Raw genomic sequence first — 27,016 nt, 5'->3', positions numbered from 1 at the left:
AAATAAGACAAAATTGAGACAAAATTAAGACAAAATTGAGACAAAATTGAGGCAAATTTGAGGCAAAAATTGAGACAAAAATTGAGACTAAATTGAGACAAAATTGAGACAAAATTGAGACAAAATTGAGACAAAATTGAGACATAATTGACACAAACTTGACACAAACTTGAGACAAAATTGATACAAAATTTAGTCAAAATTGAGACATAATTTAGACATAATTGAGACAAAATTGAGGCAAAATTAAGACAAAATTGAGACCAAATTGAGACCAAATTGAGACAAACTTGAGACAAAATTAAGATAAATTGAGACAAAATAGAGACAAAATAGAAACAAAATTGAGACAAAATTGAGACAAAATTGAGACAAAATTGAGACAAAATTGAGACAAAAATTGCGATAAAATTGAGACAAAAGTGAGATGACATTGAGACTAAATTGAGACAAAATTCAAACAAACTTGATAAAGTGACTGAAATTAACTTGAGATCACTTGACCTGAGTAATAAAAGATTTGTTTTAAAATGAAAGATTTTAAAATGACTTGAACTGGGTCGTAATTCATGACTTCACTGTTTAAGTCCTCACTGGAAGTGAAACTAATCCCATCCGCAATATTCAAAGCATTTCAAGCTGTTCCGCAAGAATCTTCCAAGAAGGACTTGCTCTGCTCTGAAATCCACAATTTTCTCCGAATCCTTCCCAACATTTTCCCCAACAAATCTCCCATCGGACGCACCTCCCGCCCTGAATTACAACCACGGGTTGCCAATCCCTTTGCAGTCGTCTCGGGACTGAATTTAAAATTACGATTGCCATCGTCCACGTGTGTGGGCCCACTCCCTTCCCCACACATGGCAATCCCCAAAAGCCCGGGACAACTATCATTACGATCGGGTGAGAGATACGACCTGGAGCGGCCGAATCCCAGCGCCGTTGTTGTTGATGGCTTCCGTCTCTGAATCCATATGGTAGCCCCCTCCACGCTACCACTGGGAATAGTCCACCTTGGTCGGAAAATGCACCATTTTCCCATCCGTCTGTCAGTGAGTTTTATCTGCGATAATGATATTAGCAAAATTATAGTTTCTGTCAACCGTGAATTGGATAAAATATAATCTTCTTTCCGGGAGCCGGGGTTTGGTAGCAGGGGGGAAGAGACACTGACGTGCGGTGGAGGGCTTAGGAAAACCCGGAATGCGATGCCCGTCGATGAGGAATGAGATATGGATGTGGTTGCGTTGTCTGCGTTCGACATCAGTGCACGGAAAAGGATCTGAAATTGATTATTTTGGTTACCAATAGGTTACCAAAAGAAACTTATCCCAAATTCAATTGCATCACTTTATTGCTGACTTTAGTCCGTCAAACAGTCTAAAAGATTTGGTTACAAATTTTTTTGATGGTACAGGGTTACCAAATCGTTACCAAAACGTTACCATAAATATGTTAGGCACAATTTGAATTCAATGCCTTTTTTCTGCTTTTGTATCTTAAAAAGTTCATCAAAAAATCAATCAGATATTGAATTAAACACTTCAGTTACCAAATGACCATGGTAACTCATCGTTACCATCATATCGTGACATACAGTGTTTCTATTTACAAAAATTTCGTCCAGTTATAACCCCAATTAAATGTTAAAATGAAGGCTTTGGTTACCAAATGGTTACCAAGAAAACTTATTCTTAATTTGATTCTTTTTAGGGGATTTTTTAATTTAAAAACAAACAAATGTTTAAAATTAAAGAAAAAGACATTGGTTACCAAAATTTGTAGAAGTCCTTAGCAGCTACCAATCAAGACTTAAATTTAGATGCTCTGTTTCATTTTTTTGTTAATAAGACTAATAAATTGCACAGTTAATTTGCAATTAATTTCGCAGTTACCAAGAGGTTACCAATATTTGTTGGTAGCAAAATCATGTTTTTAGATTTCTTTTATGACGATTTTCTCTACTCTCAAACAGAACTTCCAGTGCACACTCCACCCCCACTGCTACCAACTGCCATGACATGTGTGTGCAAGAGTTGTGCAATCGACCTGGCCGGCTCGTCGGGAATGCCAACGCCACCACCAGGGACAACCCCAACCACATTCATCATCATTTTCACCGGTCGGTGTTGCAGCAAGAACCAGCAGCTCGTCATTCCGTCAGTCCACCACACCACCGGAACGTGCGCCGGATGTGCCTGTTTCACAAAACGAACCTTGGGACGAGCAAAAAAAAAATCATCCTGCGAAAAGCCGACGACGCGGCTCTGCAACAGGATGAAATTTCAGTAAATTTAATTAAATTAATGGAAACAGATGCGAGATGCGGCCGAATGTGAAATTTTGAAATTAGAGCTAAGCTGCAAATTTAATTCGGAGCCCGATTCAGTGCGTCGAGATTAAGTGGTTTCTGTGGGGCTGCGGGGGGGAAATTGGGCTTCTTCCGGAGGCCCACGGATGAGCGATTCGAGATTTGGGTAGTTTTAGGCGGACCACGAGTTGAGGAGGCTGATTTGGAGAAGCATGGATTTGCGAATGGCTGGGAGAGGTAACAGCTGTGAAATGGGTCTACTCGGTTGATGAAAATCTTCCGGTTGGGAGGCTTTCAATTGTTGAATTTTCATTTGAGATGATTGGTGAAAAGTGGATGATGGAAACGGTTCTGAAAATCTCTGGGATTACTGTTTAAAGTAAAGTGAGATGACTTTTGATAAATTGTTTTCATTTTAACAACACTACTTTTGACACTCGCTACCAACCGTTACCAATTACAAAAAAATGTTTAAGCAAACACCAAACCTCTAGAACTATGAGATCACTTGCTACCAAATGGTTACCAATCCAGGAAATATTCTGTTAAAAGTTATTCATGAACCTCAGTTATTTTTTTGCATTATAAAAAATATCGTTTTGTCTTTGGTTTTGGTAGCAAGTGCCCTTAAAAGCATCTGAAACACTTAAATTAACAAAAAATACCTGGCAACCGAGGTTACGAAAGCTTATATTTCCACGCAGATTATTCCATCTTTATAGTTTTAATATAATTCATGAAACTGTGGGTAAACTGTTACGTGTTACGTTATTGAATTCTGTTCCATAATGTTTCCCCGAAATTGATTGGTAACCTTTAATGCAAGTATTTTTTTTTATTTGGTAGTATTTGACAACGACCACAACACACTCTGAACTGGCCTTTGAATATTATTAAAGTTTCTACAGAATTTATTTAGTTTTAATTTTCTTCATCAATATTTTTAGCATATTTTTGGATGTTATGGTTTTTTCATGTTTTTTATTGGTAACCATTTAGTTGTTTCATGATGATTTCACAACTCAGTTGGAAAAACATGTCATCGCAATATTTTCATTACATTATTAGTAATTATCAACTTTACTTTACTTTAAGTTATGCAAGTAAACTTGTGGACCTTTAACCTTGGTAGCTAATGGTAACGATTTAAGTTGGCGCTATCTTCAATGTAATAAAGATACTTGCAAAACAAAAGGCATGAATTCAAAACAAAAAGATTGTTTTGTTAACCATGGAATCCTAAAAAAGTTGGTAACTATTGCTACCAAGGTTCTTAGGAATATTAAAAAGATTTTTTATTGTTATTTCTAACATTTAGAACAAATTTGCATTGGTAGGTTAGGACAACTAGAAGTAAAGGAGTGACATTTAACTTCACAAAAACCCAGAATGATCAAAACTATTAGAATAAAAATGCAGAAATTTGTTTTTGGTAACCTCATTTTAAAAATAAGAGAAAAATCACACGATGCAAAAAAAGGTAGAATTTGTATGCAAACTTTTTGACTTTAATGTTTTGGTAGCACTTGGTAACGACAACTATCAGCTGGGAATTTGTACAAACAAATTACTGCTGGCAAAAGAAGGGAACTATTGGTTTGATTAGTAATTAATAAAAAATAAAAAAGCTTAGGCACAACCCTAAGAGAACCGTTGCTACCAAAGCATTTTATATGATAAAACTGGATGTACTTTCTCTTCGGCAGAAAAGAAAGTAGTAATAATGTTATGAACATAGCATAGGTTATCTTTTGATGGTAACAAAAAAAAATCAGCTTGGATCAAACCTTTGGTAACCTTTGCTACCAATACCTGTTTTGAGATATGAAAGATTTATTCATGTTGTTCAAAAAATCTATTTATATGCTTTGGTAGTACTTGGTAACGAAAACTTATAGCAAAAAAGTTTCATCTTTCAATTCATGGAAATTTCAGCATGGTCAAAATTATTAGCACAGATGAAGCATTTTTTTAACATTATGCTGAGGATTAACATGCCGATTAGAGCCATATTAAATTTATAAGAATTATATTAAAAAGTAACGATCTTTTGGTTTCTTACCACTTAATGCTTTCCATTGAATCAAAATAATGGAGCTGAGGTATAACACTGAGAGAACTTTGGCTACCAATATACATTACTTGTTAAATTTGAGTTTTGGTAGCACTTTTTAATAAAAATATTCAAAAAGGACATCATAAAAATGTAGAGAATTCATTAACTAAATTTTGGTAGCCAAAGTAACCGATATCGCTGCTACTAAGACGTGTTAAGAAATAAGAAATAAGATTTATTATTTCAATTTAAAAATTGTTTTTCCATTGTAGCACTTGGTAACGATTATTATCAGCTAATGGTTTTTTATGCAGAATTCAAATTATTGCAGTACATTAACCAAGTATTTCTCGTATTGGTAACTCAGGTTACCAATAGCTAGTTGAAGTTACTTTAAACATTTTGACTTTAAAAAATCGAAGGTTTGATGGAAAGTATCACTTTTTATTAATATTTTTCGAACCATTTTTTTGGTAACCATTGCTACCAAAATATTTCTGAACGTGATTTCAATATTTATTAATTTTGCTCCACATACTACACACTTTTTATGTTGGTAGCCCTTGGACCACCATCAGCAAAAAGGATTTGTCCTGGAACGTTCCATTTACTGCCGTCACTCTCGAATAACTAAATTAAAGTCTTTTCACATTCACATCTGAAAGCATTTTCCCGTTTGCTTGCCATCCTAGAAATCCCAACCCCCTCCCCCCTCGAGAATGTCCTTAACGGGGACATTTCCTTTTCGTATTTTTTTTTCTCCTCCTCTCTCAAGCAGCATCACCAACCATCACTAATTAAATTAATGTTATAGCGGCACCCCTACTCAAAGCTTGTGGGACCCCACCCCCGCAGGTGGTTGGAAAGAGGAAAATTTAATACCAATGATTCTTTTATTACACCGAGAGTGAGAGTACCCGTGCATTCTTCGTTCAATGTAGATTTTCCTGCTACACCAGGTTACGTAATGTTTTCCCAGCTAACGGGGGGGATTTTAATTTTCCAAACTTTTGTTTTCCACCCATTTTCCGACCCAGTCGTGAGAGTCCATTTGGTAGCCAGTCGCCTGCTACCACCATCACCAGGACTACCTTTGGAGACCATTACGTCCTATTACTGAATTTTCCGTGAAAAAAAAACTGGAAAGATAAAAAAAGAGAAGAAAATGCCGTGGAAATGTAGACAACTAACTGTGTGGCTATGTGTGGGTGGGCGGGATAAATTTACGATTTATATTAACTGTTCTGCTTCATTTTCCCGCTTTCTAACCGAAGGGTTTTTTCTCTCTATTTTTTTCAGAATGTGCGCCATGCTCCTGTCGGAGGTGTCCAGCTTTGCAGCGGCGATGCTGTTTGCGGTGCATCCGATTCACACCGAGGCGGTAAGTCCTTTCTTTTGAGTTTTTTTTTCTATAGAGGAAAGAACCTGAGGGTAATTGGACCACCAAAGAGGGTGGAGGGGGTTGAACGTAATTGCGTGGAGGTTTTGGGGCGATCCTGGAAGGGTGATGTAATTCAATATGGAGGCGACAATGAGGCTGGATTGGATTTAGTTGAATCTTGATTATTATCTCTTGGGGAGACTTAAAAATCAAATTCTCGAAAAAAATAAATTTTACAACTTTTTCAACAAAAATGAACCAAATCTAAAATTTCAATTATTCGGTTTTAAAGATGAAAACAAATTGAAAACCAAACAAAAACTCATTCAAAATTTCAGTGCAAAATTAACCTGATTGTCTAAATTGTCATAAAAAATGCATTCTTCTGTGTATAAGACAAATAGAAAAATATTAAAGAATTTCAAAAAAAGTAAAATCTAGAAAATAACTATCAGCTCATTATCAGTCTTTTTAAATTTATTATATTAATTTTTATACATTTTTTTCCAATAATTCAAACATTTTTTTGAATATTTTACACATTTATGATCAAGTTTATTATCAAAGGATATATTCATAAAATAATTTTTAATAATTAAAAATAGTATTTAAAAAAACTCAACAAATTAATGATTTGCCACTTTCTGCACATTTATTTTACCGCAGACTGAAAAAGTAACCACGGCGATGTGACGTAAATCTAATTTTCTTGAAATAATAGAAAGCTTGCAAAACATCAGAGACTATTGACAAATTTGAAGTTGTTATTGTTACTTTCCTAATTTTAAACCATTTTTTATAGACATATTTTAAATATTTATTACCAAATTTCAAGCGAATTCACATAAGAGCAATTCCAGCTCAAATCTGGAATTTTTCAGGTACTTTTGTACCCGATCCTCTCCGATTTTATTTAAATATTTTTGTATTTCGTAAGTTAAAATTTCCGCAACTTAAGGTCGTTGCATCGTACCACAAAGTGATTAAAGACAAACTTGTAGGAAATTGGACAGGTTTTCTGAAAAAAATACACTGGAAGAAAAATACACGCCACTTCTATGGGATTTTTTTAATTTTTAAGTTTAAAAGTTAAATATACAGGTGATGTCAAGATTTTTTTTTCGTTCAAATTTTTGAGGAAATTTCCTCACATGTTACAAAAAGACTCACGAAAAATGGAATGGTTTCTCTCTCCTTAAAAAAATACAAAAATCATTTACTAATTCTGTTTTTTTTTAATAGCGGTCTAAAAGTCAAAATGGTCAAAAACCGAATGCGGGATTCGCTTTTCCAGACAATTTTACATAAAAGTCTTCATATTGACGATTGTCCTATGTCCAATCCTTGTGAAGATACAGCGGGTTTAAAAAAATGTTTAAAAAATCTGTTTTGTGATGGTTCTGTGCAATTTCTATATGACAGACTTGATTTTTCAGACATGAAAATATTTTTAACCGGAAAGCACGTCCAATTTCTCATTAGTTTGCCTTACTTACCTGAAAAAAAATAAGCTTGCAAACATATATTTTTTTTACAACTTTTATTATAATAATAAAATTGAAAATAACGTTTATTCACTTTCAAAAATTGTTGGATGGATGAATATAATTTTTTTTTAACGAGACCATGAATTGGATTGTAATGCTCAACTATTTTTCCAAATATAGTTTATAATGTTCGTCTTTTTCTAAATTATAAGTTCTTAAATTTTACTTTTTCATAAAAAAAAATGTGAAAATGGTCGAAAGCTTGATTTTTTTCTTTGAATTTTTTCAGAGATTTTTTGCAATATAAAAAAAGAAATGCCTTAGTTTTAAAGTCAGAAATTCAAAAATGGGATTCGAGGTGCCACCCTGAAATAAATTGCAATTTTACAGAAAAATAACTTAATTGCAGAAATTATCAACTTAAGTTGACTGCATTTGGCAAAATTTTTAAATACTTCTTGAATTTGCTCTCTTTTATTTGCCCTTTTGAAATGTAAGACTTGATTATAAAAAAAGAAAATATTTTTTCGAAAGGATTGGAAAATTTCACGAATGCTTCATATTTTAACATTGAAAATCGGACCATTAGTTGCTGAGATATCGACATTAAAAAATAGTGGGTTGTTTGAGTGAGACTTGGAAAACATAAAATTTCCTGTTTTTAAATACAACTAAGAGCCGTATCAACAAAGTTCAAAAAAGCAAAATAATCATAAATATTATTTTTTTCAATAGTAGGCAAACATGGACACTAATTTAAAAAAAATAATAACTGTGACTATTTTCAACAAAATTGCCTAAAAATGGCTACAACTTGAAAACGATCCACTTATCAAAATTTCACTAAAGTACTTTTCGATTGCAAATTTGATTTTGCATCTGATGACAAATTTTTGGGTACAATATTTCTATTTTTTTTAAATCAGTACTGATTCAAAAAATCATAAGTTGGTCAAAGATTTTTTACACAACCTGGAAATTTCTAAAAAGTTGGCACTTGATGTCTTCTAAAATATATCAAAAATTAAAAATAGTGTTTTTTTTTTTTGCAAATCCAGTTTTAGTGACAAAAAGTGAAATTAATAATAACCAAAAAAAAATTTTCGTTTATAATTTTTTTCAGTGTAGTCCTTATCCAAACCTACAACTTTGCCGAAGACACCAAATCGATCAAAAAAATCCTTCAAAAGATACAGATTTTTGAATTTTCATATATCAATTTCGTATGGACAGCTGCCAAATTTGTATGGAATATTATATGGACAAACTAATGGTTCAAAATGGCTTCTTTGGGCATACCGAAGGCACCAAAATAGTTCAAAAAATCGTATGACCAAAATCTCAGAGAATTGCTCCATAATGTTTTAAGTGCAATCAATCTAAATATTTTTAAAAAATTACAAAATTATTGAAGTGTTTGTAAATATTTTTCTATCAAGTATGCTCGGAATTTTCGACTTTTCTGTATAGAAAAAAAATACAAATTTCCGAGTAGCCACTTAGACTACCCCTTTTATATATTTATTGCAAAATATGGAATGTCAATATGAAAAAATGGGTAGAAATTAGATCTAACTTGTGTATTCTGATCGATTGATTGAAATGTTTTTTATTTAGTAAGATTTCCAAAAAAAATGAGTTCATAACAAAACCCTTACATCGTTACTTCCCGCCAAACAACATTTTTCCACAGCGCGCTTACAATCATTCACAGTTAAACGTTGAAGAGCACACCCAAAAACCAAAAAAAAAGAAAATCTGCATTTTCTGCAACCATTCCCGCAGCCAAATCAGCAGCAGCAGTGGAAGCGAAAATGTTTAAGAGCTCTCGAGAGCAGGGATGCCAGATGATTTTTAAAAATGTCTTTGAAAAAGTCTGTGTATGTCTGTGTCTTTGTCTAAAATTAAAATAAATCAATTTACAGTCATAGAAATCTATCAAAAATTGTGTTTTTAAGCATTTGAAGACTAACGAAATAAGTTTCGATTGATATTTTAACAAAATAACAATTTAATGAAGTTTTTAAAAAGTCTGTGTACCTCAAAAAATGTCTGACACGAGCTCAAATGTCTGTGAAATACAGACAAATCTGTGTATCTGGCATCCCTGCTCGAGAGGGAAGATTTCATAATCGCTTGCTTCATTCCGTGATGCTAAAAGCGAGGAGGGGTTGGTAGATTTGGGGTGGGTCTGCCACAAATTGAAACTTTGCATGGCAAAGGGACTTTTTCCTTCTCTTTCTCTGTGTCGGGACGATGATGAGGATGATGAGGACGACGACCGTGAATACATATTTACTTGTGTGATGAAAAAATAATACCTCGTCCCGCGATCGTTTTCCCGGGCGCTTTTCCAGGGTTTTTCACTCCCTCAAAAGAGGGAGAGCGCCTGAAGGTAGACTTCCTTCATTCCGGGGGTTTTCAAATTGATGTATACGTGCAATTAAGATGAAATTATCCTCCTTTTAGGAAAAAAATAAAGAAGTTTCCGCGGAAAAACGCTCTTCAAAAATTTAGGTCGATGTAAACTTCCATCGCTCTCTCTCTCTCTCGCTGGAAATCGAAGAATCAATTACTTATGCCAATTAGGGGATCGGTTTCGGTGGAAACTGCCTGCACACAAATTCACTTCCCGGGCAAAACGATGAATAAATTTAATTATGAATCAGCCGACCCGATTGAACGGTTGTTCTCGACGTCGTGATTTGAATTTACAACCCCGTGCGACGACGACGTTTGACGTTCAGCCGAGATGTGTGTGCACCCAGCAGCATCCAATTGGAGAATCCATCAGCGAGGAGACATTTGGCCAGGGTCTCTCCGTCAGGATAATTGGATTACGTCAAACCGTCGGTGCGACGGCTTCCTTCGGCATTTGTGATTTGCGTAATTGACTTTGGTTCATTGAATTCTCGATTGGATTCTGGAGGGGGTAAGGGAAGAGGCTGCCCGGGTTATGTTTTGTCTTTGGAAAGCTGAATCTAATTGCATCATCTTGAAACGACTTGAAAAACGAACATCTTAAAAGAGACATTAAAATGAAATCAAAGATTCATTGCAGAAAGCTAAACATTCCACTCCTAAAACGGACTTCACATTGAAAGTTTTTATGCAATTTTAGCATAGAATTTTATAAATTTAACATCCTTGTCTGTTCTTCAGATTTTATCAAAAACTGTGATTTTAAAAACTGAATTTTAAGAACTTTAAGAATTTTTAGAATTTTAAAATTTCACTCGAATTTGAAGAATTTTAAGAATTTTAAGAATTTTAAGAATTTTAAGAATTTTAAGAATTTTAAGAATTTTAAGAATTTTAAGAATTTTAAGAATTTTAAGAATTTTAAGAATTTCAAAAATTTTAAGAATTTTAAGAATTTTACGATTTTTAAGAATTTTATTTTTTTTTTAGAATTTTAAGAACTTTTAGAGTTTTAAGAATTTCAAGAATTTAATAAATTATTAAATTGTTAAGAATTTGATTTTTTTTAAAAAGGTAGTAAGAATTTTATAAATTTGAAGGATTTAAAGAATTTTAAAAAATTTAAGAATTTTAAGAATTTTAAGAATTTTAAGAATTTTAAGAATTTTAAGAATTTTAAGAATTTTAAGAATTTTAAGAATTTTAAGAATTTTAAGGCCGATGCAAATATTTAAAAAAGTTTTTGTCCCTCGGCCCTGGCTGAGGTCAAGGGGGGGGGGGGGGGGGGCAAAAAAATAAAAAAATTAAATAACAAGCCACAGTCTTCACATTTAAATGAAAAAAGTGTTTTAAAATGCATTTTACACTAGTTCAGTTGTTTTGCAATCATTAGTTTTCAAAAAATCTAAGATCTGACAAAAACTAAAATTGTATCGAAAAAAATGATTTTGCATCGAAAATTTTCAAAAAATCTTAAGATTTTTTAATAAACCCAAACATGCTAAAAATGATTTTAAACGCAGGAGAATGTATTTTAATTTGATTTCAGCTGGTTGCACTTGAATTATCATTGAAATTTTGAAGTTAATTGTAAAAATATTTTTTTTGCCCCCTGATTTTTCGGGCCAATTTTGAAGGGGGGGTGACAAAAACTTTTAAAAATATTTGTACCAGCCTAAGAATTTTAAGAATTTTAAGAATTTTAAGAATTTTAAGAATTTTAAGAATTTTAAGAATTTTAAGAATTTTAAGAATTTTAAGAATTTTAAGAATTTTAAGAATTTTAAGAATTTTAAGAATTTTAAGAATTTTAAGAATTTTAAGAATTTTAAGAATTTTAAGAATTTTAAGAATTTTAAGAATTTTAAGAATTTTAAGAATTTTAAGAATTTTAAGAATTTTAAGAATTTTAAGAATTTTAAGAATTTTAAGAATTTTAAGAATTTTAAGAATTTTAAGAATTTTAAGAATTTTAAGAATTTTAAGAATTTTAAGAATTTTAAGAATTTTAAGAATTTTAAGAATTTTAAGAATTTTAAGAATTTTAAGAATTTTAAAAATTTTAAGAATTTTAAGAATTTTAAGAATTTTAAGAATTTTAAGAATTTTAAGAATTTTATGAATTTTATGAATTTTAAGTATTTTAAGAATTTTAAGAATTTTAAGAATTTTAAGAATTTTAAGAATTTTAAGAATTTTAAGAATTTTAAGAATTTTAAGAATTTTAAGAATTTTAAGAATTTTAAGAATTTTAAGAATTTTAAGAATTTTAAGAATTTTAAGAATTTTAAGAATTTTAAGAATTTTAAGAATTTTAAGAATTTTAAGAATTTTAAGAATTTTAAGAATTTTAAGAATTTTAAGAATTTTAAGAATTTTAAGAATTGTAAGAATTTTAAGAATTTTACGAATTTTAAGAATTTTAAGAATTTTAAGAATTTTAAGAATTTTAAGAATTTTAAGAATTTTAAAAATTTTAAGAATTTTAAGAATTTTAAGAATTTTAAGAATTTTAAGAATTTTAAGAATTTTAAGAATTTTAAGAATTTTAAGAATTTTAAGAATTTTAAGAATTTTAAGAATTTTAAGAATTTTAAGAATTTTAAGAATTTTAAGAATTTTAAGAATTTTAAGAATTTTAAGAATTTTAAGAATTTTATGAATTTTAAGAATTTTAAGAATTTTAAGAATTTTAAGAATTTTATGAATTTTAAGAATTTTAAGAATTTTAAGAATTTTAAGAATTTTAAGAATTTTAAGAATTTTAAGAATTTTAAGAATTTTAAGAATTTTAAGAATTTTAAGAATTTTAAGAATTTTAAGAATTTTAAGAATTTTAAGAATTTTAAGAATTTTAAGAATTTTAAGAATTTTAAGAAATTGAAGAATTTTAAAAATTAAAAAAAAATTAATTTTTAAAAATTTATAATTTTTAAGAATTTTAAGAATTTTGAAAATTTTATTTTTTTTAGAATTTTAAAAATTCTAAAAATTTAATTTTTTTTTTCTTCTGATTTTTCCAATTCTTAATTTATTTATGAAGTTGAAGATTGGTTAATTTTTTTTTAATTTATGAATTTTGTAAATTTAGTTTTTCGTCATCTCAAAATCCAATTATTTACAAAACTGAAAATTAACCTGACAGCTTTCACCACACTTTTTGAGCCAACCCTCCACCTCTAACATCTCTTTAACGATATCATCCGTCAAAATGACACTCGCGAGTGCCCGCCTGGTTGCTCACTAGATAAGACCATCACACAAGCCTCAAACATTTTTCCGTGGACTCGTAAAGCTTACGCGAGGGTTGATTTACAGCTTATGTCCTCTAGACCTTTTCACAGCCGGTCTGCGAGAGAGACTCTTTCAGCCAAGATTGACAAAAGGCCCGGGAACGGCCTGCGGGTAGGCCACGTGATGCGATTAAAAGTCGACGACCTCCTCTGTCTGAGCCGGGGTGGGGTTTCGGATTAATTTTTCTAGCAGGATGAATTTTGGAGGAAAATCCTGAAAAGAGTCTGTGTGAAGGAAGAAAAGACGTCGTGCGGTTAAGTCGGGAAAGGGAGCCGTTTCTTTTGAGAAACGGAATTCGGCAAACATTCGGGGATTGTGGAGTCTGGCAAAATGGCACCGAATGAAACGGGCTTGATTTGAGTGACTCTTGGCTGGGCATTGATGCGTTGAGGGGAAGCAATCTCTTTCCTGAAGGATTACCCAGCAAAAGAGATTGAAATGGTTACGGAACGAAATGACAAGATGTGTGGGTGGTTTTTGGAAGATGGAGTTTGACAGTTTTGACGAAATTGACATCATCGAAAATAACGAAAAATTCCAGAGGATGGAATTTGAATTTGACAGATTGACAGCTTTTTCTACTCACCTTCATCGCCAATCACATGTTTCACTTCACAACACTGTACTTACCTTGGTTTGAATCACTAACACCTCACAGAATTCTCCAACTTAGCCTGGTACTTCCATGTTGAAGTCCGTAATTGAGAAGCAGAAAACTCTTAACAATACATAAAACTTGAAGTCAGTAAATTTGAAGAGACCAAAAACAGTACAAGCCTTGAAAAGTTTTATGAAATCAAAACAACTTCTGATATCAAGAAGACAATCATTGCCGTATGGAAACCAAAACCATCTTGCTAATGAAACTTCAAGCCTTCAGGCTCTTTCCAATGTAAATTCCACCAAATCGTTTCCCTCGAACTCCTCGCAGGCATCGAATACCGCATAATCAAATTCCAATTTTCCTCCATCCTTCCTTCGAAGCGGAGAGGGTTGTGGGGAAATTTCCACCAATTGTTTCTGCAACCAGTCTAGAAAAACTTTCCATTCACATAATTTATTCATTACAATTCTCCAGCAAGGACGGGCCCCTCTATTTGTATCTCCCTCCAGTAATCAGTGTGTGAGCTCACATACGCTTCAATTACCCGAAGCAGTGACTTCAACACAGGCCTTGGGGCCATTCAAGCTCTCGAGTGTGGAACCCACTGTGTTGATCCTTTCTACGAGCCAAAATGGAAAAGTCACCAAACAGAGAAAGAGAGAAAAAAAAACTAAACTCATTCTGCATTCATGCCGTAAAACGATTAAATTAAGTGAATAATTTATATTCGGAGAAAGTTGCCCGGCCTAGGACGAGCTCGCTTTTGTTCTTCTCTGCGAGCTGACCGCAGTGCCATTTATGATTGGGAAACGTACCGAAAGTGACTCGGGCCAAGGAGTTTATTAACTATTAGTACCCGACTCGTTCGGAGTCGATCCTTAGACGACAACAACGCCCGGAAAAAGCAGATTGTGTGTGTTTTTTGCCAGTGTCGAGTCGAGAATAGCCATACTCTCTTAATTGGACTCAAGTGTGGGATAAGTTTGGAATCACACGTTCGCAACGATATTGCCGGGCCCGAGAGAGCTGCCTAATCTGGTCAACGATGTTGGTTTGTTGGAGGAGAAGAGGTTGAGATTTGATGCTATTCCTGGATGGGATATGCAAATGACTAGGAAGTGCCCCCCCTGAAGGTAGGCTGAGCAAACTGGGAAAGCAATCTCATATTTTGATTTCTATTACGGACGTCGAGATTTATAATGTGAGCAAAAACCCTTCACAAATTGATGTGATTTAGTGTGGCTTAGAGTGGAGTGACGATTGCTCCTAAAGTACGGACTTCAAATTTGAGGTACCAAGTTAAGAAAATGAGTTTGACGACGTGTTTGTGAGTGTTTTCAAGGTAAGTTTGTGATTTGAAGTGACTTGTGTGAAAAAAGTGAAAAAGTGTTGGTCTGTCAATCTGTCAAAACGAGCAGTTTCATTGTCAATTTTAACTGTCATGTCTTAAAATTGACAATGCTGCCCTCTGTTGAAAAAGTTAAGCATTAGGAAGATCATTTGCTTGCGATTAAATATAAGGTTTCTGTTTCTGAACCAACCATGCAAATCGTTCATTCTTGGAAATATCCCAGAATGTAGGTTGCACGAGACGGTTCTGTCATTTCATAATTATGATAACAGTTGCGAACTTTGGTTTTGTGGAATTGACTGAAAATCAACTCAAGAAAGTGCTGAGGAAATATTTGGTTAGGTTACCCCTAAATGTTGGCTGAGCAAATAGATTTGAATTCAATTACAGACTTCATGGTCTGATTGAAGTTACGTGGAATTAAACTAACTCCGATGTGGAACGATTTTCAAATATTGGTGTGATTGAATGTTTCTACAAGTGTAGTGGCAATTGCTTCTCAAGTACGGACTTCAAATCTAAGGTACCAAGTTGAATTAATGAGATTGACGAGGTGATTGAAAGTGTTATCAAGGTAAGTTTATGTTGTGATTCAAAGTGACTTGTGTGAACTAAGTGAAAAAGTGTTGGACTGTCAATCTGTCAATACGAGCAGTTTCACTGCGCGCTGGTTTTCGTCAATTGCAAGTCTACTATCCCGGAATCTATGCTCTCAATTATTCGAGTTCCGTTCTCAGAAATAAGTGAAAAGCATTAGAAAGACTATTTGCTGGCGATTAAGAGAAATGGAAATTAATTTCTATTTCTCAACCAACAATACAAACCTCATTTCATGGAAATACCCCTGAAAGTAGGCTGCACAGGACGGTTTTGTCTATTCATAATTTTGTTTACAGTTATAGACCCCGGTTTCGTGGAAATGATTTAAAATTAACTAGAGAAAGTGACGGTGAAATGTTTGTTTAGTTTGTGAAATGTTTGTTTGCCTGACGCCTTGGGAAATAACCCCTAAATGTAGGGAGATCAAATTTTAGTTTTGTTTTATACAATCAAATAGAGCTTCGTGGATATAAGCTTACTTTGATATTGAGAAATATTGAAAAATAAATTGTTTGAGCTGCCTCTCTAAAACGGACTTCAAATTTGAGGTATCAAGTAAATGAAGTTGTGTCAATGTAGTGATAGTGAGCAATGTTAAGGTATGTGAAGTAAAAGTGAGCAAAGTTAAGGTAATTGAAGTGATAGTAAGCAAAGCTAAGGTAAGTACAAGGATGTCAAGTGAAGCAGAGTGATAAGAAGTGAAGTGAAATTTATGAACTAAGTGAATCAACCAGGCAATCTGTCAAAACGAGCAGTTTCATTGTCAATTTTAACTGTCAAGTCTTAAAACTGTCAACGCTGCTCTCTGTCAACGCCTTTTATCGAAATTTCCCAGCCACCACGCACTCGTTTATTCAAATTCCCAGAAAAGCCCATTTTTATCACCACCCACACCAGTAGCTTCCCATCAACGCCACATCGATTCCGGTACATTTCACCTCCTCAGCAGTCGCTCTTAAGCCAATCGTCACTGGTCCAAGGTTCAAGTGTGGGCCAGGATAAAATTGCCAGCTTAAATTTTTCCACTCATCGCCGTTGAAGTCCCGTTCGCGAGCCTAGTTCCTGCCAGATAGAGTCGAGCGCACGAAACTTTAAGCTGGATTATTTTTTCCCAACCCTCTTTCCACTTTTCAGTCCAGCTGGACTCGGTTGGCTGGCCAGCCATAAATCGCTAAGCTCTAACATTTTTACCTACCGCAGAAAATCCACACTCATAAAGTTTCATCGTCCTGCGGGAGGGTTGGGGAAATCGTCGGAAAATTCCACAAAACTCAAGAACCGCAACCAGAAAGGAGGGGGAGGGAGCAAACGGTTAGTGTGGTTGGTAGCCGTAAAAATTTCCACTTTTTTTATCATACCGTCCGGATTATGGCTTTATAATACCCGGGCCGGGAATCGTCCTGGAGCAATCTCCCTGCGGGAGAGGTGTCGTCCAGGACGACGGTGCTATCTCTACAGCCGACAAGATTGAAAGATTCCTTCGTTAACGAAAAGAAACTAAAAAATTGCAAAGTTTCGAGCAAGATGGCGAAAGTCAACGGGGGGAAACAATTTCATTGCTTAGGAAGTGGATTGAGGCTCGGCATATTTGCATACCACTATGACGAGAGTCTACTGGACGAAGTCTTTGGGTGAAAATCTCGGGTATACGAAAATAGCTGCAAGGTGTTCCGGCCTTTCTGCGTCATGCGAGACTTGGTTCCGCAGGACGCACACACGGAAAGCGCCTGGAAGTAGGCAAAACTAGCGCATTGGGATGAAATGGGAAAGCGTCACCTCTATTACGGACTTCATGTTGGTAAAAAGACTCATGAGCGAAAATTTATTTGAGGTGTAAAGTGTATATTGTGTTTTCATCTCAATTACGGACTTCAGCATTGTGGTACCTACTTGGGTATGAAACAAAAAATGAGGTGAGGTAAGTTTTTGAAGACAGTGAATTAAATTGAGGATTTTAAGGTAAGTTTGTGAAAGTGAAAATGAGTGTGTTCCTGATTTCCAAGTCTGTCAATCTGTCAAAGTGAACTGTCAATTCTGTCACCAAATCTCATCCAAAATAACTAATTTCAACTTATTTTGGATGACAATCTTTCCGTTCCCTGCACGGACTGCGTCGGCTACGTTGACGTCGTCCAACGGGAAAGGAAAATATTTGGACTGGTGTACAATGAACCTTTCCTGTTCCGGGATTGCTCGTGGAAGCCTTTAGGGGCTTTTGCAAGACAAGCCCCGGTGCGTGGTTGAGTTTCGTGAGGTGACCTTTCCATGGCTGCGCGCTCATCATTGTGGAAAATGTTGCGTGGAAGGATTATTCAGCTTCAATAAAGGTTAAATTTAAAATGTTATAACCATGTATCCAATTTGAATTTATTCTAGCGAATAAAATTTAAAAATAATTGGATACAAAGCAAAAGCTTTCCGTTTGAACGCCCTGGGGATAATTCTCCCAAACGATGTTTTTGTGTCCGATCAATGTGCGATAAAATTTCGTTTCAATCCCTTTGAAACAATTAGTCGGAAATTTCCCGCAAGCATCAAATCCAAAAATAGCAACGACAAAAACAGGTTTTTCCATGCAGAAAAAAAATTCCCCGAATTAACCACGGCACAAAACGTAAAACATTTCGGTGGATCACTTTTTTTGGCCCTGAAAACACCAACTAGAAGCAAAAAAAAAAGCGGTGGGAATTGTTCCGGAAACTAAATTAAAAACGGAGTACTACAAAAATAGACGCGTGCACACGCACAAGGTAGGTGCACGTACGGGCTCGAAAATAAAACAAACAAAAAAGTAAAACACATTTTGTGGAACTGCTGTGCAACGCAAATGCGCGCGAAAAGCAAACCAATTTGCAACTGCAACGAGTCTGCAAAGTTTGAAGGGTTGAAAAAGAGCCGTTGAGTTGGGTTAATTTGTTCTCTTTAACAAAATTGTTGAAATCTGATTTAATTTATTTCAATTTAAAAGAAAATTTCTCTCTTGAAGCTGTTCCTAACAATTTCGTTGAGATTAACTTTAAATCACACTCAAAGCTTGAGGTGGACGCCATGTTTTCAAAATGGCGTCCCTAACACACTCAGGAAACAAATCCTCGCTTTTTCACGCCGTTAATAAATGGAATTTAATAACTTTAAACAAATTGCTTCCACAGAGTGCAAAATTCTTGGGTGAACCCAGTTTCCCTGGAACCATGACGTGATCAACGGTGGCCATATTGTGTCCTGGAAGCAGCAAAAAAATCCCGCTTGGAATCGAAAATAATAGAACAAGCCGGCCCGCCGTGAGGAAGGCAACCCGCTAAACCAGTTGCATACCTGTCGGGGGTAAAAAGTGAGGGTTGTTGGAAAGGAACTCACAATAGTTTTACACAAAATGCACGAGCGCGCCCGGATGGTGGAAAATTGGGTGCAAAAACTAGAGCGAGATGGAACGTGTTGTTGTGGTAGTGTGGCTCTATTGTGTGACGTCAAAGCGTGAGAGTGTGGTTGTGAGGGAGCTTTTTTTGCACTTGTTTTCTCTATTCAAGCTCTCGCGAAAACGGAAAAATAAAGCCATAAATAATTTAAATTACTTTTGTTCACCATTCTTGGGGGCCTTGCACTGGTTGCATTTTTCACGTCACCGTGCAAGTTTCCCAGCTCGCGAATGCAAATTTGTGCGAACGTGAATTTTTTTTCGGTTTGAAAACAGGAAAAAATTTAACGTCGAAATGGGGGTCGAAGAGCGCAGCGCTACGACCGCCGATGATAATAACCGTCGTTAGCGCGATGTGATTTATGGACCCGAATCAGCTGGGACTTATTGATTGGAAAAGTTGGTCCCAGACCGGGAAGTCCCGCTAGCTGAGCGGGAAATTAATTTGCACTGGTTTTCTGGCGGAGGGATTTTGATTTTTGTTGCTGATCCTCTGGGAAGCGTGGGTGATTTAAGCCGCAACATTAAGCGGGGGCTCGCGGTGCGGATTGATTAAGTGGCTGTTGGATTTTGATCCTGCACTGGGAGGACAATTTATCAACACTCATGCCTTGAAAAACTGAAATAACCCATACAGCATTACAACGATTTTCGAGGCTTGGACAGCACTGCCAATGTTGAAGAATAAAATTTCCATCACTGTACATACCTGGGATCACTCAACATTATTTCACTGCTCTTCCCTTAAGAGGCAGTATTTGTAAATATTGCTCGGTTTGTTCTAGAGGTCGTATCGAGGTGCTACGATTTGGATGAAACTTTCAGCGTTTGTTTATCTATACATGAGATGAACTCATGCCAAATATGAGCCCTCTACGACAAAGGGAAGTGGGGTAAAACGGGCTTTGAAGTTTGAGGTCCAAAAAACATAAAAAATCTTAAAATTGCTCGCATTTCAGTAAAACTTCATCATTTCCAACTCTCTTAGATGCATTCGACAGGTCTTTTGAAGCACTTCAAAATGAGCCGTAGACATTCAGGATTGGTTTAACTTTTTCTCATAGCTTTTGCAAATTACTGTTAAAAATTGATTTTTTTAAAACCTTAATATCTTTTTGCAACAGCCTCCAACACCCATACTCCAATAGGTCAAAAGTTAGGTAATTTCATGGACTATAAGCCTACGGTAATAACTTTTTGGCCAATCGCAGTTTTTCTCATAGTTTTTCGATTTTTCTATAACAAACTTTTTACAACGTTAGTTTTTGCCCTGTAGGCTCCCATAGCGGCACTTTTTGGTCTCAATTTTGTCATATTCGGAATCCTCGGAAAATTTCACGTTAGTTAGAAGTATTGGAGTTGAAATTTTGATTTGAAAAATAATTAAATAAAACATTTTTGAAAAAAGAAAAAGATCTTATTTCCTTTTGATCAATACGTCAAATGCTGTATCAAGTAGGCGAAAACCTGTTTTACCCCTAATCCAACAAATTGTTAAAACAAATTTAATTCATTCTAAATAGCAATTTTTCCAATCAAATTTACAACTCCAAAACTTCTAACTAACGTGAAATTTTCCGAGGATTCCGAATATGACAAAATTGAGACCAAAAAGTGCCGCTATGGGAGCCTACAGGGCAAAAACTAACGTTGTAAAAAGTTTGTTATAGAAAAATCGAAAAACTATGAGAAAAACTGCGATTGGCCAAAAAGTTATTACCGTAGGCTTATAGTCCATGAAATTACCTAACTTTTGACCTATTGGAGTATTGGTGTTGGAGGCTGTTGCAAAAAGATATTAAGGTTTTAAAAAAATCAATTTTTGACAGTAATTTGCAAAAGCTAATAGAAAAAGTCAAACCAATCCTGATTGTCTATGGCGCATTTTGAAGTGCTTCAAAAGACCTTTCGAATGCATCTAAGAGAATTGGAATTGATACAGTTTTACGGAAATGCGAGCAATTATAAGATTTTTTATGTTTTTTCGAACTCAAACTTCAAAGCCCGTTTTACCCCACTTCCCTTTGTCGTAGAGGGCTCATATTTGGCATGAGTTCATCTCATGTACCGTAAAACGGGGTGACTTTGATAGCCGGGGTGACTTTGATAGGTTTGCGATTTTTCCGCAAAATGAAGAGTTCAATTAAAATACGTAAGGAATGGTTTATAAACATACTGACCGTGGTAGAGAAGTGTTCAAAGTACCTCAAGAAGAACTTTTCATAAAATTTTGTCAAGTTTTAAAAGTTAGTTAACTATAGTTAAGAAAATGTTGATGAAAGTCATTATTTTAAACTTCTTAAAGTGTCATTATTTTCTCAATGAACATGATTTTTAATCGGAAAATGAAATGCATTTTCGGATTCTTTGGACAATTTTCCACTAGGAGAAGGTTAAAAAAGTTTGTAAATAATTAATGATATGTGTTTTTGAAACACAATTATAAAAAATCTCCAAATTTATAGGAAATTTCAGTTGAACAAATTTCATGTGAAATGTGAAAACTTGTGATTCGTGCTTCAAGTATAAAATGCAATATATAAATCGATGATTTTATAAACAAAACTAGTTTTAACAGATTTCAGGCAAAATTCCGACTTTTTAACAATTTTACCTAAATTTTCTATGTATTTTGCTCTAAAGCTTATGCACTTAGTTAACTAAGTATAAACATTGATTTTTTTTCTTAAAAACTATATCAGCTAATTTAGTGATGGTACAATTAGCGTACAAATAAAGTTTGAACATCTTAAATATGATTTTAACAAGAAAAACTATGACTATCAAAGTCACCCCGGAATTAAAACTAAGAATTTTTAACGTAACTATTTTTCTAAACATTATTTAAAAAAACTTTTTTTCCGAAATAGTGCATGGACTTTGTGTAGTCTACCCCAGTACATGTTTTAAAAATAATAATCTTGAGAAAAACCTTACCTGTTGGAAAATATTCTAAAAACAAATTGAAATCCTATCAAAGTCACCCCGGTTTACGGTATAGACAAACAAACGCGGAAAGTTTCATCGAAATCGGAGCACCTCGATACGACCTGTTACACATTGGTGAAAAACTCGCTCTTAATTCACTTACTTAAAAACTTCTCAGAAAAAAGTTACATGATTGACGCCTTAAAGCTGAAGTCCGGGATTGAAGAGTAATTTAATCCTTTCCCTTAATCACAACTTGTTCGTACGGAACTTCAACACATTTCATAAAATTGAAGTCCGTTTTTGAAGACACATATACAAATAAATATGTTACCAGCATTAAATAACTTCTTTGGTGAAGTTCCGTCTTTCTTATATTCACGACTTTTCCAGGAATAAATCCAAAATTAACAATTCTGTGAGACATCGGTGAAATACTATTTGTTGTATTTTTGGATTGAATGAAACTTTTTGTGTACTTTTTGATCGGCATTTTGCATCATTAGTTCGTCCATACAAGTCTACATACAATTTTGGCAGCAGAAATGATGTAAAAATATTCAAGACATTTATCTTGAGAACGGATTTCTAATAGATTTGATGTCTTCGGCAAAAATGAACGCAAGACATAGAGCAATTCCATCCAAAAACAAGAATTTTGACGTAGACTTACGTCTTTGTCGAAGGTACTGGGGTGTCATTCCAAAAAACCTGGGCCGAAGGCCCTGGATTACTGCGTCATCCGTCAAACGCTTATATCTTCCTTCCCTCTAATCGAATCGACACGATTTATGTGCCATTCGATTCGAAAATTATTCAGCAATTTGCTATAAAACTTTCATTGTTGGCAAAATAGTTTAACTATTGAAACAATTGAATGTTTTAAAATGTTTTCAAAATGCAGAGATTTTGCAAGCAAAATGAGCGCTTCCCACTCACGGACGGGAATGTCAAGTACCTATTTTGAGGGGAAAATCATCCGAGCAACGCGACCGAGTGTCGGTCGCGAAAAAGGAGGGGAAGTAGCGGGCCGAAATCATACATAAGAACGCGCGCCAGAGCCCATTCCATCATTCACGTCTCAGACGTCGGACCGGCAGCAGCAGCAGCAGGAAAGCTCAGCCCAGAGCAGCAGCAGCAGGAGAGAGACCAGAGCAGCAGCAGCAGGAGAGAGGGACCAGAACTGGAAAAGAAGTGCGCATCGCCTTCTCGTCGTCACCGTCAGCCAGTTGCCTCTCGATGGCCGGACCGTTAGGATCTTTCGTGGTTGCTGTGGTTCGGAGGTGCTTCAATCCCCATCCCTCGTCCCACCCGGGACGAGGCATCAACAAGATGAGGCGCGCGCCTGCTGCCTTCCGCCGAAAAGCCTCTCGTGGGTCAAGCCTTGGTTGTTAAACAATCGGGACACACAACTAGCTCGTCGCATTCGCGGCGAGCGCTTCTGAAAGATTTACGTCTCATCAAATTCTAGTGTTGAAAGAGTTGCCCTCGTCCCACCCGGGACGAAGCAGCGAGCTAATTTGAATTTAAATTTCAGGAACAAATTTTGGTCTTCGGGGGCGACGGATTGCACAGCTTTCTGAGGCTGCTCTCGCCCCCAACCCCTATGCCCCCTCTCCCCCTCCCCCCATTCGGCTCGCTAAAATTCCTTCGTCTCTTTCTTTCCTCTCTTTGCCGTTCGTTCGTCTTCTTCGACGGCCATGCCTCACGATCTTGAGCAGTTAAGTGAGGAACATGATCCAATTTTACTCGAGGCTGATTCGTTTGGGGATATTTGTGCCACAAAAGTTTCAGAAAATGGGATTCAAACATTGTTTGTTGTTGTGTATATTTCGCCAAGTCATACATACAAACAGAAAATTTCTTTCTTGATCCGGTATTTGTTCTGGTATGCAAAGCAGGACATCCGCATTGTTGTGTCCGGGGATTTTAACATTGATATCCTCAAACCGGAAAATTTGAAATTTGTTGATTTTATGAAAGAGTACCTCAAGCTTGATCTGCTTTCCAATCCTTTACAGACAACGACATTTGGGCGCACATGCCTTGACCTTGTTTTTGGTAGAAATGTTCTAACACAGTCACGAAGGTATGTTTCGTATTTTAGTTATCATCGGCCGATTTTGACTTTGGTTGATACACCAGCCTAATCTAAATTTCGCACCACAATCATTTGCAAATAGGGGAACTAGGGGAAATATACCCATTTTAATCACTCTAAGCCGTTCGACCAATTCTCATCACTTTTGGCATTTTCCGCTATAAATCAACATTTTCAGATGTATCAACAATGGAGAGTTGCTTGCTCACTTTCATTTGAGCTGTTTATTACATTGGAACAGTCAAAAACACTTTATGAAAGCTGCAATTCATGTTCAAAGTGCTGATAGGCCGATAATAGAAATAGGCTGAAAAAGGGTATAGTTCCCCTATACCCTTTCTCAGCCTATTTCTATTATCGGCCTATCAGCTCTTTGAACATGAATTAAAGCTTTCATAAAGTGTTTTTGACTGTTCCAAAGTAATAAATAGCTCAAATAAAAGTGAGCAAGCAATTCTCCATTGTTAATACATCTGAAAATGTTGATTTAATAGCGGAAACGGCAAAAGTGATGAGAATTGGTCGAACGGCTTAGTGTGATTAAAATGGGTATATTACCCCTACTACACGCTTTCCTAAACAACTTTGTCGGTTTCGCATCCATCAACAACGCCAGCACCTGCAGCATCCACCGCGGCCTATCACCCATCTGGACAGAACATCTCCCGGCTGCAGCCTGATGCCAAGACCGAGCCTTGCGACCAACGCCACCATCCAACTCTAATCGGTCCTTTTTAGGGCCACCAATTTTCTCACGAAAGAGTTCTTCTTGTTCATCATTCCCACCAAACACTACATACAATTTGAAAGAAAACCACCCCGAAATAACGCCCTTAGCTGAATTCCATCTCCCATTCATGATCATATTCCGTAAATCTATTTAAAGAATATAGCTAATTCTTCAAATTAATATATGGAAAACCCACATGTCCACATATCTAAATTTTACGTAAGTCTACGCCATTCCGGTTATGTCTGTGACATAACTACTTTGACTTTTTGAAGATACTTTTTTCTCGACCCTTTCCAATTTCAATGAAACTCTGTAGACATCCTACACTAGGGTAGGCCATGTTTGTGTATATCGAGACATTTTCATTCGATAATGACATTTGTGAAGGGCGGCAGTGTTTTCAAACAAACTTATGGGAAATTTGACCAGCTTTCCGAAAAAAATACACTGCAAGAAAAAAACACGCCAATTTAAAGAGATTTTTTGATTTTTAATTTTAAAAGTAAAATTTGAAGCTGAGCCCACGATTTTTTTTGTTCAAAATTGGTGTGAAAGTAGCCTAAGATTTAACAAAAAGACTCACAAAAAATGTAGGATGGAGCAACTCACACAGAAAAAAAAATCATGGTAATATTACATCTGGAAGGGGTACATCTTTTATGTCAGAAAAAAGGTGTTATTTTACCTCTGGAAATGTGTAATTTTACCACTTTTCTGGTGTAATGTCACTTTTTCGGTCTAAATTGAGGTAAAATTACATCATAAAAGAGGTAATATTCAACCTTCCAAAATTACAGCTTCCAAATTAACATTATTTTTTTCTGTGCACCTTAAAAAAATATTTACTAAAACTGTTTCTTTTAAGGGCTCTAAACGTCAAAATTTTCAAAACCGAACGTGGAATTCACTTTCCAGACAATTTTACATAAAAGTCTTCATACAGATCACTGCTCTTAGTCCAATCCTTGTGAAGTTTGGTTATTTGATGGTTTTTGGCAATTTCTATATGACATACATGATTTCTCAGTCTTGAAAACATTTTTACCGGAAAGCTCATCCAATTTCCCATTGGATTGTCTTTGACCACATTTCAAATGGAAGTATTGGATTACAGATATAAGCTAATTTTGCTTACATTGCTCATAACTGAAAACAGAATATTTTTTTCAGTGTAGTTCAGTTGATGGTAGTAACCTGGATTTTAAATTAGCTTCAATCATCAAAAAACGAGTTATTTTGAAAGGTTTAACATATAAGCATAAGTATAAGTATAAGCATATTTTTTTAATATTTTCGCAAAATTTTGTTTAAAAAAATGGCAACAATGTCAAATAAATGTTTACTAACTATCGCAACCACTCAAAAGATGTTCATTTCATTTTATATTTTTTCATCTTTAAGATAGTTAAAAATATTTATTTTGTGCAACCACTGACTTTTTTTTCTGAGAAGTCCTTATCAAGAAATACATTTGTACCGAAGACACGAAATCAATCAGAAAATCCGTTCTCAAGCGTTTTTGTATGGACAGTTGCCAAAATTGACAACTGACATGTATGGACAATCTAACCATGCAAAATGTCTTCTTTGGTTGAAAAATACATAAAAAGTTTAATCAAAATAATTAAAAACAAAAATACAATTTTCAATCAATTTGCTCGTTCATACAAATGATTTCTCGAACATCACAACAAAAAATGGACAACTTTATCAAAAAAGTGTAGTTTTATGTCTAAAACGCATTAAAGATTTCCGGAACATTAGGATTGCATAGAGATTAGGCTAGGATTAGATAAGGATTAGATAAGGATTAGATTACGATTTGATTACGACTAGATTAGGATCAGATATTAATTATATTTGTATTAGGTTTAGAATGAATTGAATTGAAAACAGATTATCTGATCGATTTTGTGTCTAAGGCAAGTTTTAGGGGAAGATTAGGATTAGGTTAGGGATTAGTTTAAGATTAAATCTAGATAACCTTTTCTAAACAACCAATGCGCCATGAGATTCCTATGTACATAGGACCTTTTGAAAAAGTAAGCGAGAAATTGGGATTTTAAAAGTATTAGATACACATTTAAAAAAAATCCGTGAAAAATCGCATGTAAAAGCATGCACATCACCTTTGTGAACAAAAGCATGTAATATTGTATGAGAAAACGTGTACACAAAAAGCATGTACCGCAGAAAAAAATCAGGTCTGCTCACCCCAAAAATAACATCAATCCGGCGAGAGTCATTTTCAGATTTCCAAGTCCGCGCCCCAACCCTTTGGGCTATCTCGCCGCTATGTATATAATTTGATCTTCACCGATGTAGCTGTAGGTT

The 27,016-nt window shown here is 35.0% G+C and overlaps 2 protein-coding genes across 3 annotated transcripts in view; both read left to right on the top strand.

Annotated features, from left to right (window-relative positions):
* LOC120421835 (protein O-mannosyl-transferase Tmtc3-like) overlaps positions 1 to 27,016 on the top strand; it is a 469,119-nt gene that overhangs the window by 135,735 nt on the left and 306,368 nt on the right. For both annotated transcript variants that reach the window (XM_052708777.1, XM_052708776.1), the window contains one exon: positions 5,667 to 5,748. In XM_052708777.1, coding sequence (XP_052564737.1) covers positions 5,667 to 5,748 — 82 coding nt within the window. The remainder of the gene's footprint in view (positions 1 to 5,666; positions 5,749 to 27,016) is intronic.
* LOC120421843 (LIRP-like) overlaps positions 7,844 to 27,016 on the top strand; it is a 368,041-nt gene continuing 348,868 nt past the window's right edge. Inside the window, exon 1 of the mRNA XM_052708779.1 lies at positions 7,844 to 7,855. The gene's annotated coding sequence lies outside the window, so the exon portion shown is untranslated. The remainder of the gene's footprint in view (positions 7,856 to 27,016) is intronic.

Source organism: Culex pipiens, chromosome 2 (assembly GCF_016801865.2).
Source record: "Culex pipiens pallens isolate TS chromosome 2, TS_CPP_V2, whole genome shotgun sequence".
NCBI lineage: Eukaryota > Metazoa > Arthropoda > Insecta > Diptera > Culicidae > Culex > Culex pipiens.
Note: the sequence above shows the minus strand (reverse complement) of the source record. Positions and strands in the feature narration are given on the sequence as shown.